Consider the following 14,547-nt stretch of genomic DNA (forward strand, 5'->3'; position numbering starts at 1 on the left):
GAGAGCAGGAATAATCACATAGTTTAATCCATCTTTGGTTGTTATTATTTTTGGCTTTCTGCTTTCCAATGTAAAATTTATTCAATATGAATTTAATGAGCCCCTGGAGGCGCAGTGGTAAAAACTGCCGCCCAGTAACCAGAAGGTTACAAGTTCGATCCTGACCAGGGGCTCAAGGTTGACTCAGCCTTCCATCCTTCCGAGGTCGGTAAAATGAGTACCCAGAATGTTGGGGGGCAATATGCTAAATCATTGTAAACCGCTTAGAGAGCTTCCAGCTATAGAGCGGTATATAAATGTAAGTGCTATTGCTATTGCTAATATTATTTGCTTTTTCAGTATTTGGTGTGTATTGTCAGAATGAATACCTGGACTGATAATGTAATGTAATGCCCACTACATAGTTGTTGCAAAATGTTTCATATAAATAAAAATATTAGAAACACCCACATTCCTTTCCTATTGGTTTATTTTTGAGTATTTTAAAAAGAAAATGGAAAAATCTCCTTTATAAAATACATGCATACATGACAGTTTACTGAGGAATGAACAACATTATGCACTGATGTTTAAACCTTGAATTGACCATTCACTACTAAATAGATATTTCTGAATCTCTATTTCCATATCAAGCACATTAAAGAGGGGTTTGTCAAAGATAATAATAAAAAACAAAAATTACTTTCTTCTATTATTTCACACTGATTACAAAGAAAACAATAAAAAATAAGGAAGAGTCCTTCCTAAAGTATTCAGGTTACACTACACAGTCTGATTAAACTGTCTAATTTCTATGTATGTCAATATTCCTTTATTTATGCAGTATAAATTTTTAAGTTTTGTTTGAATTTACTCTTTATCGCATTAATACAATTAGACCCAGAAATAGTAATATTAAAATATTTGGCTAATTACAAGGGCAATTTGGTGGGGGGAAAACCTTAGTAGAACTGATTATTAGATTAAAAAGGATGGGATAGGAAGTCTCTCTTGTAAAATAACAATTATGTACACTATTTACAATATTTAGATTTTTTAAAAATCAACAGTCTTAGAACTATAAACCATTAGCAGTCATAGAAAAGTCATTTGCTGTACAAATAATATATAAAATGCTATTTCTTTGTCTTCAGGAAAATTACAAATGAAAGCATAGGATATTCAAGAGACATGTTTGCTTCTGTTTTTTAAAAAAATAATATGGAAATCCAATGGCATATTCAGTCTAAGAATTGATTGATAATGTACATTACTGTCCATTATTGCAATCTCATGCTAAGTTCAGTATATCTGCTAGAGCTGCAAATTCAGTGCTAATCATTGTGCTGGAAATGTGAAGCGATTCAATTTGACTCCATGATGGTGACTGCCTGCACCATTTCAGACAGAGTCTCTGTATCTAGGTCTTCTTTACTGTTATCTGAATTTTCCGGTGAGATGTAACAGCCAGAGTCTCTTGGACAGTCATTTAACTGTGACTTGTTAAAGCTGAGGTCAGGCCTTAAGGTTTGCGGCACTTGCTCTGCTTCCTGGTCTTGTTCATCTGTAAAAATGAAACAATGTGCTATGAAATCTCTTTGAGTAAGAGACTGATGGTTATGTGGCTGCTTTGGAATGACCTGCAGAAACTAAATGGGGCATCTTGCAGATCTATTTCCATTTGTATCATTAACAGGGTCATAAGACATGGAGTTTCTGGTTACTCTCACACAAGAGTCAGACATCCTGATGCAGCAGGGAGAGTATGTGCAAAAACAGATTGAGTGTGTGTGTGCGTGTGTTGGTCAAGGATGAAATGCTTTCTCAAGAACCAGGACTGCTTTCACTGAACTCCAGAGTCTTTGAAATAACACCAGTCATCTCTTGTGGAGGGAGGAGGGATGAAGGGCTGGTTTCTTTAAGCAATGCCATTTGATTTAAATGTGCATCTTCTACCTTTGGCTTTTAAGCTGCGTTTGTATTAAGTAGTGGTGGTAAAGTAGTTTTACTATTAGGGGTTTTCCTTAGTTAGATTATGATAGGTTACAGCATCCATTTGTTGCTTTGTGTTCTGTATTTAAGAATAAAGCATTTAGAAAAGAAAGTGGCTGGCATCCTGACTTTGGAAGTGTTTGCACCTTCCAAAGGCAGGCACACAGTGAGAGCCCAAACACTGCATTCTTTATTTTGAGTGCAATTGTGCAAGAGTGCTAATAGTTCAGAGCATTATCTTGCATTCTGCAAACACTCCGTAGAAGCAGAAACATGTGCCGTTAGAAAAAGGATGTGTCTCCACTTCTACAGAGCACTTCAGGAATGTGGGAGAGCACTCTGAAATATTTGCACACTTTCACAATTGTGCTCATAATTCACAAGGCAATGGAGCAGTGAGCAGACTCCCACTCTGTTCCCCAGAGCTGCTTGTAGTGTGGACTCTTTGGTAGTCATGATGTCAGCCAATATATATGAAGAGGCCTTAGCTGAATATTGAGATGAGTAACATGCAAAGAACCCAATTTCCAAGGATCAACTTTGGCTGACATCTTGACTTAGGAAGCAGGGATACAGTGGGAAGCTATGTCCTCACAGCCAGAGGTTTCACCACTTCTGCAACATGTGGGTGTGGAGTGATATTCGCAGATCTTTCCTGGCCCTAGAAGTGCTCTGTGCCTTCCAAAAATATGCCCCTGGGGGGTGCAAAGATCACAAATATAAGCAAAAATATATGAACATAAGCAAAAATCCCAGCTCCCATGAATATATGCTGAGAAAGTGGGGAAGTCTTTTTGCATTAGAAGCTGCATCCTGCCGTCTCCTCACTCAGAATGGCAGCCGTGTGTGCAGGTAAATTCCAGTCCTTTGCTATATTTGCTAGGAATTGCTCACTCTGTGGCAATTACAGAAAATAGCAATGATACTACTCTATGGGCCAAAAAGCCCATTAATTAAATACAGTATAAAAGGGGAGAAAAAATGCTTCCTTATCCAAGCAAAGTGAAAAACTGTTCTTGCATGATAGATACAAGGGGGTTGTGGAAAGTGCTGAAGTGCTGTTGACCAACGGTGCTGGAGAGGGAAATTCCCACTGCCAGCAGGAATTCACAGTTGATCTTTCAGGTCAATGTATGGACCCTTATACCCGGTCCTAACTGGAGAATCTGTCTGAGAAAATTTCCTGATGTTGTCCTTTGAAGAAACTCTTGAAATTCCCTTCAAACTTCAGTTTCTCCTTGGGAAAGAACCCTGAAATTAAATTCCTTTTAACACTGTTTTCTCCTTGGAGAAACCTTTAAATTCTCCTTTGAATTTAACTTCGACAACATTTTGGTGGCACTCTAATTCTCTAATTTCACAAGCAGCAGCTGCATTTTCCTGACTAAATGCATTTGAATAATTTTACCAATAAAGGTGGATGTTAGTCTTAAATCTGTAAAATATTAAAGGCAAATAATACAAAAATTGGTTTTTAAGGCTCCTATAACATTTTGCAGAATCAGTGGAACACACTATCTTATCAACTACCAGAAGTCATGTAATTTTCCTAAAGCATAACAGTTTCATAAAAGATAAATGGCTTTCAGTCAGAGTTGTCTAAGATAAGGTTAGCAGAGTCTATGATATGCATCATTTTGACATGTATATTCTGATACTACTTTAGTCTGTAGGATTAGGCTATGGATACTGAAGAAATATAAGGCTGATGCATAGACTTTGACAAGAGTAAGGTTATAAATATTCATTATCTGCATTTTTGCCCTTGTTTTACCCTTGTAGCTTGTTTTTGAAAATGCACAGGTGTGTGGCGCACTGTTATAGAAGATGTGACAATGTGTCTTTCTTCACAAAGAAATTTGCAGTTCAAAAAGCCCAGGTTTTTGAGAGTAATCATTGTATACATGTGCTCAACTTCCCTTGACTTCAGTGAAGTTCTTCAAATGTTGACCATTTGGAGCTCAAGCCCATTTAGTCTACTTACACATTCAGAACAATCATATAATACAGCCCTGCTGGACTGTACCATTTCTGACCGCAGATGGAGATTGCAAGTTTAAGTGTTCTCCCATATTAAACGGCCCTAATACCTAACACATCAAGGTGAAAGGTTCTAGCAAAGTTGTCTCTGTAATGTGCTAGTTTTTCATGTGTGGGATGTTATTTTACATGGGGAACATTTAGAGATGCAATCTTCTACTGTAGTCTAAGGAAGTACAGTTTCCACAGGGCTTTGCGTTATGCATGGCCTACATGTTCATTCTCAAAAATATTTGAGAGGGTGTGGCGGAGTTGTGGGAGTAGGTGGGAGTGGGCATTGCAGGTTTGAATGATGTGGTGGGTTGCCAGGCAGAGTGCAGCTGAAGGCATTCTGACTTCATGGTCATGGAATGTGGATAGGAAGCTAGAGCACCAGCAGGCATGGTTTGCTCTGGGCACAGGCATCTACGGCTGGCATGCAGGTAAGGGAGTAGCATGTGCGGGTAGCCTATATCACTGCGAGGCACAGGTTCACTCTATCAAGGGATCTTGGGTGGTTAGCCTTCAGGGTTAATTACAACCTGGAAAAAAATTCTATTGAAATAGTGGCTGACTGGGTGGGGGCAAGATCTTATATACTTTATTCATCATAATTAACACAAGCTTTTCAGAATTTAGTAAAGCTAAGAGTGGAAGAACTCTGGATGGATTATGATTTGTGATTATGATTTTGCTTGCAAGATCAGAAAGTCTGACTTTCTGAAATTGCTTTCAGAATACAGAATTAAACTAAACACAGAAATTATTACCTATATATCTTATTACCTGTAAAACTAGGTTGACTTAAGACTGCAATCTTGTGCATCTTGGAGTAAGTCTCATTGAACTCAGCTAGACTTATTTCTGACTAAAACATTCATAGGATTCTGCAGTATGTTTCCAAATTTTTGGAGACTAAGAAAAAGTAAATTTCACTTGCCCATATGCAAGCTAGCCTCCATAAATTTTAGTAGAAAAGCTACAGTGGTTCAAATCTTTGTTTAAGGAAGACAAGTTTAAGTCCATTCTATCTAAGTCCAAAATAAACTACTGGAGCTTTTCAACATAGTTTAAACAAAAGAGCATTTTTACTTACTATCTAAGTGCTAGCTGAGGTTGTATTTGGGGTATTTCAGTTCAATTTCTGTAGCCAGTAACTAGATTTCTTTGTCGATTGGGTAATTATGCTTCTCACTTCTAAGCACTACAGATAATCAATTTTAATTAGGAAATCATTTATAGTAGACAGAGTCATGCCTATTTAAGAAAAAATTATTGACCTTGGAAAGTTGATTTCAGATGCAATATTTAGTTACAACAATGATTTCCAGCTTTTTCAACCCAATTTTCCACTTGGGTTGACTGAAGCATAGTAGTTTCGTCAAGGTCATGCAGAATTAGTTATTCTGCTAAGAGTTAACCCCAGGATCACATCGGCTCCCATTCTTTCATTATAATTACTGGACAGAATGACCTATTATTTCCCATTACATACTTGTACAGATTTTTCTTATCTTCTACACTAGTGATCCACAAAACACTACCGTTATGCAGAAAATAAGAATCAATTTTCCACTTAGACCTGCTTCACGTTGCCTTGTTTAAATGTACATGCAAAAATCTATGTGCACAATGTGTACTTCAAGAAACTTTTTCAAGATTATTGGACAGAGACAGAGGCAGGGGCGTAACAAGGTTGGAGGGGGCCCAGAGACAAGATTTTAAAATGGGCCCCCCCACCTGCCATCACCGCCTACCACAAAGCGGGGACTGGGCGGACAGGCGGCACAAAGCGGGGAGCGGGCGGGCAGCACAAAGCGGGGACTGGGCGGACAGGCGGCACAAAGCGGGGAGCGGGCGGGCGGCACAAAGCGGGGACTGGGCGGACAGGTGGCACAAAGCGGGGAGCAGGTGGGCGGCACAAAGCGGGGACTGGGCGGGCGGGTGGCACAAAGCGGGGACCAGGCGGACAGGCGGGCGGCACAAAGCGGGGACCAGGCGGGCGGGCAAAGCACGGGCCAGGAGGAGGAAAGCCGGCCCGGCCAGGAACCGCGGCCGTGGAGAGGCAGCCATGCGGACGTGCGGGCGGGGAGAAGCGAGGACTCGGGGACCATGCGGGCGGGGGAGGAAAGCAAGGACCATGTGGGTGGCCAGGGAGGAAAAAGGAGAACGGGGAACCATGCGGGCAGGGAGGGGGAAGGAGAGTGGGGTCCTCCACTTCCAGCGGCGACCTCCTCTTCCTTCCTCGGCAGCATGCGCTAGGCAGCAGCAGCTGAGCATGCGCGTTTCTCTGCACCAGCAGCAGCCAATGGGTGGGGAAAGAGGAGGAGCCCCGTCAGCCACAGAAGTAGGCAAAAGGGTGGAGGGTGGGCGGAGGCAGCAGCAGGCAGGAAATACGGCGCTCCGGAACAAAGGTGGAATTTTTAAAAAACATTTTTTTTAAATACACTTAATTGAGGAAGCTGGGGCCAGCGCTGGGTGGGGGAGGCACGTGACATGTCTCTCGGGTGTCCCCTAAGCTGTGGGGCCCCCAGACAACTGTCTCCCCTTGCCCGATCATCGTTACGCGCCTGGACAGAGGATGACCCATATTCCATACCTCTCCTCTGCTAGCATTCTCTTTTTAGAACAGAAAACATGACAATTCTTTAATTCAGTGGCAAGCAGCCTACTAGTATGTAAGGTTTTTCAGAGTTGGGAGCATAACCTGCAGCTCTTTGCATTTTCTTGTGATGATGAAACATGTTATCAGCTATAGGAAAATATAGAAACAGAGCACAGGTGCTAGGAAGATGGACACTCTTTTCAATCTAGGATCATTATACCACAATAATATCCAAATTTAGCTAACTACATTATGGCATATGTACCGTAATAAGAACATTCAGTCTTAGTCTTGGAACAACAAAAACTTCATGGCCAAATTCTAACTAATGCAGTGTGACTGTTCCAGGAAGAAATACAGGAACCAAGACTGCACGCAGTTCTGGTCACTGTATCTTGAAAAGGACATTGTAGAACTGGAAAAAGTGCTGAGGAGGGCAACCACGATGATCAGGGGCCTGGAACAACTTCCTTATGAAGCAAGCCTATAGCCTCTGGGTTTTTTTAGTTTGGAAAACAGGCAAATACAGGGAGAAATGATTGAGGTATATAAAATTATGCATGGAGTAGAGATAGTGGACTGAGAGAAATGTTTCTCCCTCTCTCACACAGCCCATAATTAATCTATGGAATACTCTGCCATGAGATGTAGTGATGGATACTAGCTTGTATGGCTTTAAAAGGGACTTTTTTTATAGGCCACCAGCCTCAGAGGCAAGATGCCTCTAAATACCAGTTGCAGGGGAGCGATAGCAAGAGAGAGCATGCCCTCATCTCTTGCCCATGCACTTCTCAGAGGCATCGGGTGGGCCATGGTGTGAAATAGGGTCCTGGAATGGGTGGACCGTAGGCCTGTTCCAGCAGTACTGTTCTTATGTACATGTTCATGTTGCTGATAGCTTTCCTAGCTGTATACCCATTGGGTGTCCAGCAGGGGGCATCAAATCTTAAATATCTGTTCCGCCTCCATTAGTCTCCTGCCCCATTCAAAAATATGTGACTAAGGGTCATGAAGCCTTCACAGACATGTTTTGGGGTAACAGGGCACTTCCAGAAACAATGCAGATATTCAAAATGTGCTTGTTGCTTGGCATGTGTTAGTGGCGAAGCTCTCCAAAGCACAGACAGATCTTCCTGGTATATCCATGTTGCATTAGTCAAGATGTCAGTTAGTCAGGGTTTCCCCCCACCCCACTTTTAACTGAATTGATTAGAACAAACATACATTGAAGGACTGATTAATATAAACATGTAGAGATGTGCAAAATGTTTCAACTCGAAATGAGCCATTTTGAGTGTCTCAAGCTCAAAACAAAACACCCTTTAAATAAAGGGCCAGTTTTCAGCTCAGACCAAAACAACCTGTTTTGACTCAAAACTTTTCATTTCAAGCACCATTATAGAGGCCTGTTTTTCCCTTTCTGATTTTTTTTTTTTGGCACTGGCATCAGATTGGTTTGTTATACAAATCAAGTGTTATCGTGGTCAATTAGCTGGGAGGTGGAGATGGGGGAGCCAAAAGGAGGGAGTTTCAAAATGTAGGATCCTATCCCATATAGGTTGTTTAAAATGTAGGATTCTATGGGGGTTTGAGGAAAAGGTTAAAAATGTGTTTAAAATTGCCTGCTTGCCCATTTATTTTGTGGGTTGGGTGGTAGGTAGCATCCATCATGTCCTACCCCCAATCCAATTTGGTGTCCCTAGGAACCAACCATGGGGAATAATGGAGCATTTCAAGTTTCCCTATTGTTCCCTATGGCTGAAACATTTGAAACATTTTGAGGTTTGTTCCATCGACACAACAATTGTTTTGACAAAATGTTTTGGCCATCTGCGTTTTGCTTTGAGCTTGAAACAAAATGCAAAATCCCTTCCATACACATCCCTATAAACATATGCTTGACTACTTAGTTAAACATCTTTTCTCACTCATCTAAATATAACCATCACATATTATGTATTAAACTGACAAAACCCAGTATTATAGTAAAGGTGGGATATTAATCCTTTCTGTAAGAATGTATTAAACCTGTGATGGCAGATGCATGTAAACTAGCCCCTGCAAAGAGGCACCTTGTAACGTGGTGATTCTCTTTATTTAGCAGGGGGAAAGTAACTGGCCCTATCCACCCCCAGTACAGTACCTCCAGTGATTGTTGCTGGTGTCTAACTTATGTTTCTTTTTAGATTGTGAGCCCTTTGGGGACAGGGATGCATTTTATTTATTTGTTAGTTCTCTGTGTAAACCACCCTGAGCTATTTTTGGAAGGGCAGTATAGAAATCAAATAAATAAATAAATAAATAAATAATGGTATAAATAGCTACATAAGAGTCTATATTGTTTCCAGTGCACATTTTAGCTGTAATCTACATACAAGCTAAGAATTGCACACAAGGAATACTTATGTATGTGCATGGAGAGGAGGGGTGATTTTGGCATCCCCTTTCCCTCTTCAGCCATCTGTATCTCCTGAAAATATGTCCCTGAGAGTTGTGGGAACCCAAATGAGTTATTTTGGGGTGGTACAGGCTGCTGCAGTGGGAATTGGAGGGCTTGCCAAAAACTGCCTCTCCCTGCATGAACTCTTCGTTTGAATTTAGGCACTATGTATACCACAGTTTCAGCTAACTAAAAGCCATTGGACTAAACCCACAGTTATATTTTCCTGAGTAGCCAACTAGGATACAGTGGTCCATGGGTGTCCAAGTACCAATGCCCCAAATAAGGTCTGCATCAAAACTTGGGGTGATACTACCTAGAGCCCTTTAAGGACAGGGAATCATCTTATTTATTTTCCTATGCAGACCACGTTTCAACAAAATGCTTTTGTTCAAAAGTGGATGTGGTATATAAATATTCATTATCATTATTATCATCATTATAGACTATAGGCACTATCAGCCAGAAAGTAGTTTTGCCTTGTGACTGCATTTATGCGCTTCCCAATGTGATCAGAGACAATGTGAATTGTTTCATCTGCTTCTTCAGTAAGTTGCTGCAGATCTTCTCTTTTCCAGAAGGCATCTAGCAAATCTGCCACTGGATACAGTTATAACAAATAAGATATTTGCTACTGATACCAGTGAGAGGTGAGTTCATCCACAATTCCTTCATGTTGGATTTGCTCGTTCTTAAAATCATAGTTAAATTTTTTTGTTCCTCACTATTAAAGAGGACTAAATCAGCTATGGCTCAGTTGAGATGTCATGCTAAAACATGATTAATCATGAACCTTGAGCTCACATTATCTCTTTCCCTTCATGAGAAAGGGAGAGCGAGGAAATTGCAGCTTCTGTTCCAGGTTTAAAACAAACTGGTATTTGCTGTTGTGTCCAAATCAATGAAATCCCAGCAGGGATTCAATCTCAGTTTGATATCTGGCTTGTTCACAAACTGGCTAGAAGAAGACGAGGTCTGCTAAGTTCAGATGCAATTTTGAAAACCCAGTTTGTTTTAACCAGGACTGGAAGTGGTGGATTTCCTCTCCTCACATGTAAAAGGAAAGGAGGAGCATGCAAGCTCAAGGCTCATAAAAATAATGCTAAACCATGAGTAAACCAGGATTAGTGCAAACCTAGGCTGTATGTCTGGAACATATGGAAGTTCAATCCTGAGGCACACCTACTGGTGTGAGATCTAGTTTACTAGATCTCTTCATTACCGTGTGTGTGTGTGTGTGTGTGTGTGTTGCATAGCATTATTCATTACTATGACAATAATAGACAGTGGAAACGTAATACTTACTTTCATAATCATTCAGACTCTCTATAGCAGATAGTAACCTTTTTCTGTCTTCTGGCTTTTCTATATTAAGTTCAATCAAATGGCTCTCTTTTAGATCCTTCAAGTCTTCTACTGTTTCATAACCATTTAGTAAAAGGGTTGATGTATAGTCCTGGAAAAACCACCACAGCACAAGTTCTTACCTTTAAAATGACCAGTATTATTACATTGATAGTTTCCTCCATTTTCATTACCTGACATATCGCACAGGTGTATAAGGGCAGAGTGAGAGCTCTATGCTCTCAAGCAGCCGGAAAACAAACTGTGTGTGAGAAGGAAGACAGGAAGCAATTTTTGTTTTTCTCCCCTCCCTAAAAAAGTCCATATTTGTATCCAAGAATATGTCCATGAAGGCAGTGCAGCCCTCCCAGACATAATCCTGGCTGGAAAAAATGGGATTTTGCAGGGTAGGGAGAGAAGCAAAAATAGCTTCCCCCCTCTTCCTTGGCCCACCCAGTGCTGCAAGGCAAGTCCCATGCACAGTTCATTTTGTGGATGCTTGCACGGATGGAGCTCTTGCTCTGCCCATGGAAGTCCACACAGCATGTCAGACATTGTTTTGTTGCAAAGTGAGAAAAGCCAATGAGATTCAAGGGATTTGATGTCAGACAGATCAGAAAGCTACTGTTCATTCTTGATAGATATATAGATACAGACATAATATATGGCATTTGGTTATATTTATAAATGTTTTACTATTTATTTATTCCACTTAGTATACCAACTTTCATCTGACAATCCCAAGGCAGATAACAAATATAGTAAAATATGAGGGAAATGATAAAAACAATCATATAGCAGAAATCATGACAGCAGAAAATCAATCCCATAATTAGGCACATCGCAGGAGTATAGCAAAAATCAACAAGTAATGAATAATCTTGCTAAATAAACCATGAAAGCTTGGGTTAATAATGGCACCTTAAACTGCTTCAGAAAGGCCACTATATAGATGGGGGGGATACATGCTATGGATCTCAAATGGGAGGGCATACAATAATCTGGGAGCTGCAACAGAGAAGATATCCCATGTATGTCTATCCCATGTGCTCAACAATTTTGCTCCTTGAACGGTCGAAACCACAGAGGAGGCCTCCAGATATTTAGGGCTTAAACTATTGATTGATAGATAGATTGATTAAGTGCCATCAAGTCAGTGTCAACTCTTAGCGACAACATAGATAGATTCTCTCCAGGACGATCTGTCCTCAAATTGGCCTTTTAGGTCTCTCAATGTGCATTCATTGCTGTCATAATTGAGTCCATCCACCTTGCTGCTGGTCGTCCTCTTCTTCTCTTTCCTTCAACTTTCCCCAGCATTATGGACTTCTCAGGGGAGCTGGGTCTTGCATAATGTGTCCGAAGTATGATAGTCTGAGCCTGGTCATTTGTGCCTCAAGTGAAAATTCTAGATTGATTTGTTCTACGATCCATTTGTTAGTTTTCCTGGCTGTCCATAGTATCCTCAGAAGTCTTCTCCAGCATCAAAGTTCAAAAATGTTAGTGCTTTTTCTGTCTTGCTTCTTCAAAGTCCAGCTTTTACATCCGTAGAGTGTCATGGGAAAAACCATTGTCTGAACAATTCTACTCTTTGTAGGTATAGACATGTGCCAACATCTAATATCCTTTCCAAGGCCTTCATTACAACCTTACCAAGTGCTAGCCTGTGACATTTTTCTTGACTTCTGGATCCTTTACTGTTGGTGGTTGATCCTAAAAGGCAGAAGCTATCCAACACTTCAATGTCTTCATTATCAGTACTTAGGCTGACCCATCGTCATTAGTTTAGTCTTCTTTACATTTAGTCGTAGTCCCATTTTTTCACTGTGCTCCTTGACTTTCATTATTAGGGCTTGCAGACCATCCACATTCTCAGCTATCAGAGTGGTGTCATCAGCGTAGCGCAGGTTATTGATGCTCATCTTCTTCCAATCCAGCTTCTCTCAGTATATGTTCAGCATATAAATTAAATAAATAAGGAGAAAGTATGCAGCCTTGTGTTACTCCTTTGCCAATCTGGAACAAGTCTGTTTCACCATGTTCCTTCTGTACTGTGGCTTCCTGTCCTGTGTATAGGTTTATCATGAGAAAAATGAGATGACGCCCATTTTCCTAAAGATATCCCACATCATGACATGGTTGATGCAATTGGAGGCTTTTCTGTAGTCAATAAAGCACATATTGCCTTCTTTTTCGTATTCTTTAACTTTCTCAATTCAACATGCATCAGCAATAACGTTTTTAGCTCCTCAGCCTTTTCTGAAACCAGCTTGAACATTCGGCATTTCCCTTTCCACATAGGTCTCTAATATGCATTGGATAATCCTGAGCATTATTTTGCTAGCATGTAGATTTAAGGATATTGTGCGATGGCTTACACGATCCATTGAGTCTCCTTTCTTTGGTATGGATATGTAGACTGACCTCTTCCAATCTGTTGGCCATTGTGTAATTCTCCAAATTTGCTGGCATAATTTGGTTAGAGTAGGCCTGCACAACATACGGCTTGACCTTTTTTCTTGGCCCACTGAGCCATTTCCACTTCCTCCCCTTGCTGCGAACCTTCTTTAAAAATATATATATCTCCCAATTCCTCACAGTTCTCGTGCAGCTGAGGAGAACTGTGAGGCGTGCCTGCACAGTTAAGTCTCTTAACTGTGCAGGCGCACCCAACAGTTGGGAAGAGACATCGGGCCAAACAGCAGGTCCCAGTGTCGCTCTGATATCTGCCACTGCTGGGTGGGGGGAATAAGGGGTAGAAGGACACCTCCGCACCCCCGCAAGCCATCTCCTTGGCTGCACAGCAGCTGGAATTTGAATTTAAAAAAACAAACACCAATAATGTAATCAATTTGATTTCTGTGTACTCCATGGTGATGTGCATGTGTATAGGCACCACTTTGGTTAAGAATGCGTTAGCAATGAAGAGATCATTGGCTTGGCAGAAACTAATAAGTTGTTCTCCTGTTTCATTTCTGTTTCCTAGGCCATACAGTCTGACCATGTTTTCCTCCTTACCATTTCCAACTTTGGGATTCCAGTCCCCAACCACTACCAGCATATCTTGCTTGCATGTTCTGTCAATTTCAGATTGAACTTAAGTATAAAACTCACCAACTTCCTCTTCTTCTGCATCAGTTGTTGGGGCATAGACTTGAAAAACTCATGTTAATGGGTTGTGCGCAAAATCTAGTTGATATTTGTCGGTCACTGACCACATTGTACCCAAGTACTGTCATTGTTATATCCTTCCTGACTATGAAAGCAACATCGTTCCGTCTTTGGTTTTTGTGTCCTGAGTAGTAAACAGTATGATTTTCTGACTGAAAGTGTCCCATTCCAGTCCATTTTAATTTGCTGGTGCCCAAGATGTCAATCTGTAGTCGATTCATTTCATCTTTCACTGTGTTGAGCTTTCCCATATTCATGCTTCTTACGTTCCATGCTCCCATTGTATTTCTGTCTTTGCAGCTTCGGATGTTCTTTTCCCGCATGGCAAAATCAGCCGCTAGATGTCCAAAAGACCCCTGCTAACTATGCAAAGAGGCACCTTTTACCATGGTGATTCTCTTTATTTAGCAGGGGGAGAGTAACTGGCCCTCCCCAGCACAGTACCTCCAGAGACTGTTGCTAGTGTCTGTCTTATGTTTCTTTTTAGAATGTGAGCCCTTTCTGAGGGACAGAGTTCCACGCACACACACACGCAGCATCCCATAATCCCCCGCCCCTGCCTTGCATGGACTTTAACATTGGTCCCCTCTAGGCTGTATTCCCATCCTTCAGCCCGGACGAGGGGCTGCCTGCCAGTGTACTGTATCATTCCAGCTGCAGAGTTAACTTTCAGCTACTGCCTTTCAAGATTACCTAATTTTTAACATCTTTTGCTAGCCCAGCAGTCTCTTGTGGGAGGAGGGGCTGCTGGAGGCTTATAATTCTCTGGAAGGCACACCTGAGGCATGGCCGGCAGCCTGCCTGTTGGCGGCCGTTGAAGCTGATTGCCAAAGGGGGAGGCAGCCTTTGGGAAAGTGGACGAGAATGGGTGGAGTGGCTATGGGCCATAAGAATACCACCCCCCCTTACCAGGACCCCGTGAGACAGTTGACATATATTGAGTGTGTATTTCTGAGGCTAGGAACTACGGATAGATTGGCGATTCTGTTGGTTTAAG

General features: G+C 41.4%; 1 protein-coding gene across 6 annotated transcripts in view; it reads right to left on the bottom strand.

Annotated features, from left to right (window-relative positions):
- Positions 1-451: 451 nt before the first annotated feature.
- Positions 452-14,547, bottom strand: part of SAMSN1 (SAM domain, SH3 domain and nuclear localization signals 1) — a 141,148-nt gene continuing 127,052 nt past the window's right edge. For all 6 annotated transcript variants that reach the window (XM_053310123.1, XM_053310124.1, XM_053310127.1 and 3 more), the window contains 2 exons: positions 10,341-10,491; positions 452-1,543 (listed from right to left, as the gene is read on the bottom strand). In XM_053310123.1, the coding sequence (XP_053166098.1) occupies positions 1,344-1,543; positions 10,341-10,491 (351 nt within the window). In that variant the 3' untranslated portion in view covers positions 452-1,343. The remainder of the gene's footprint in view (positions 1,544-10,340; positions 10,492-14,547) is intronic.

This window comes from Hemicordylus capensis, chromosome 3 (genome assembly GCF_027244095.1).
Source record: "Hemicordylus capensis ecotype Gifberg chromosome 3, rHemCap1.1.pri, whole genome shotgun sequence".
Lineage (NCBI taxonomy): Eukaryota > Metazoa > Chordata > Lepidosauria > Squamata > Cordylidae > Hemicordylus > Hemicordylus capensis.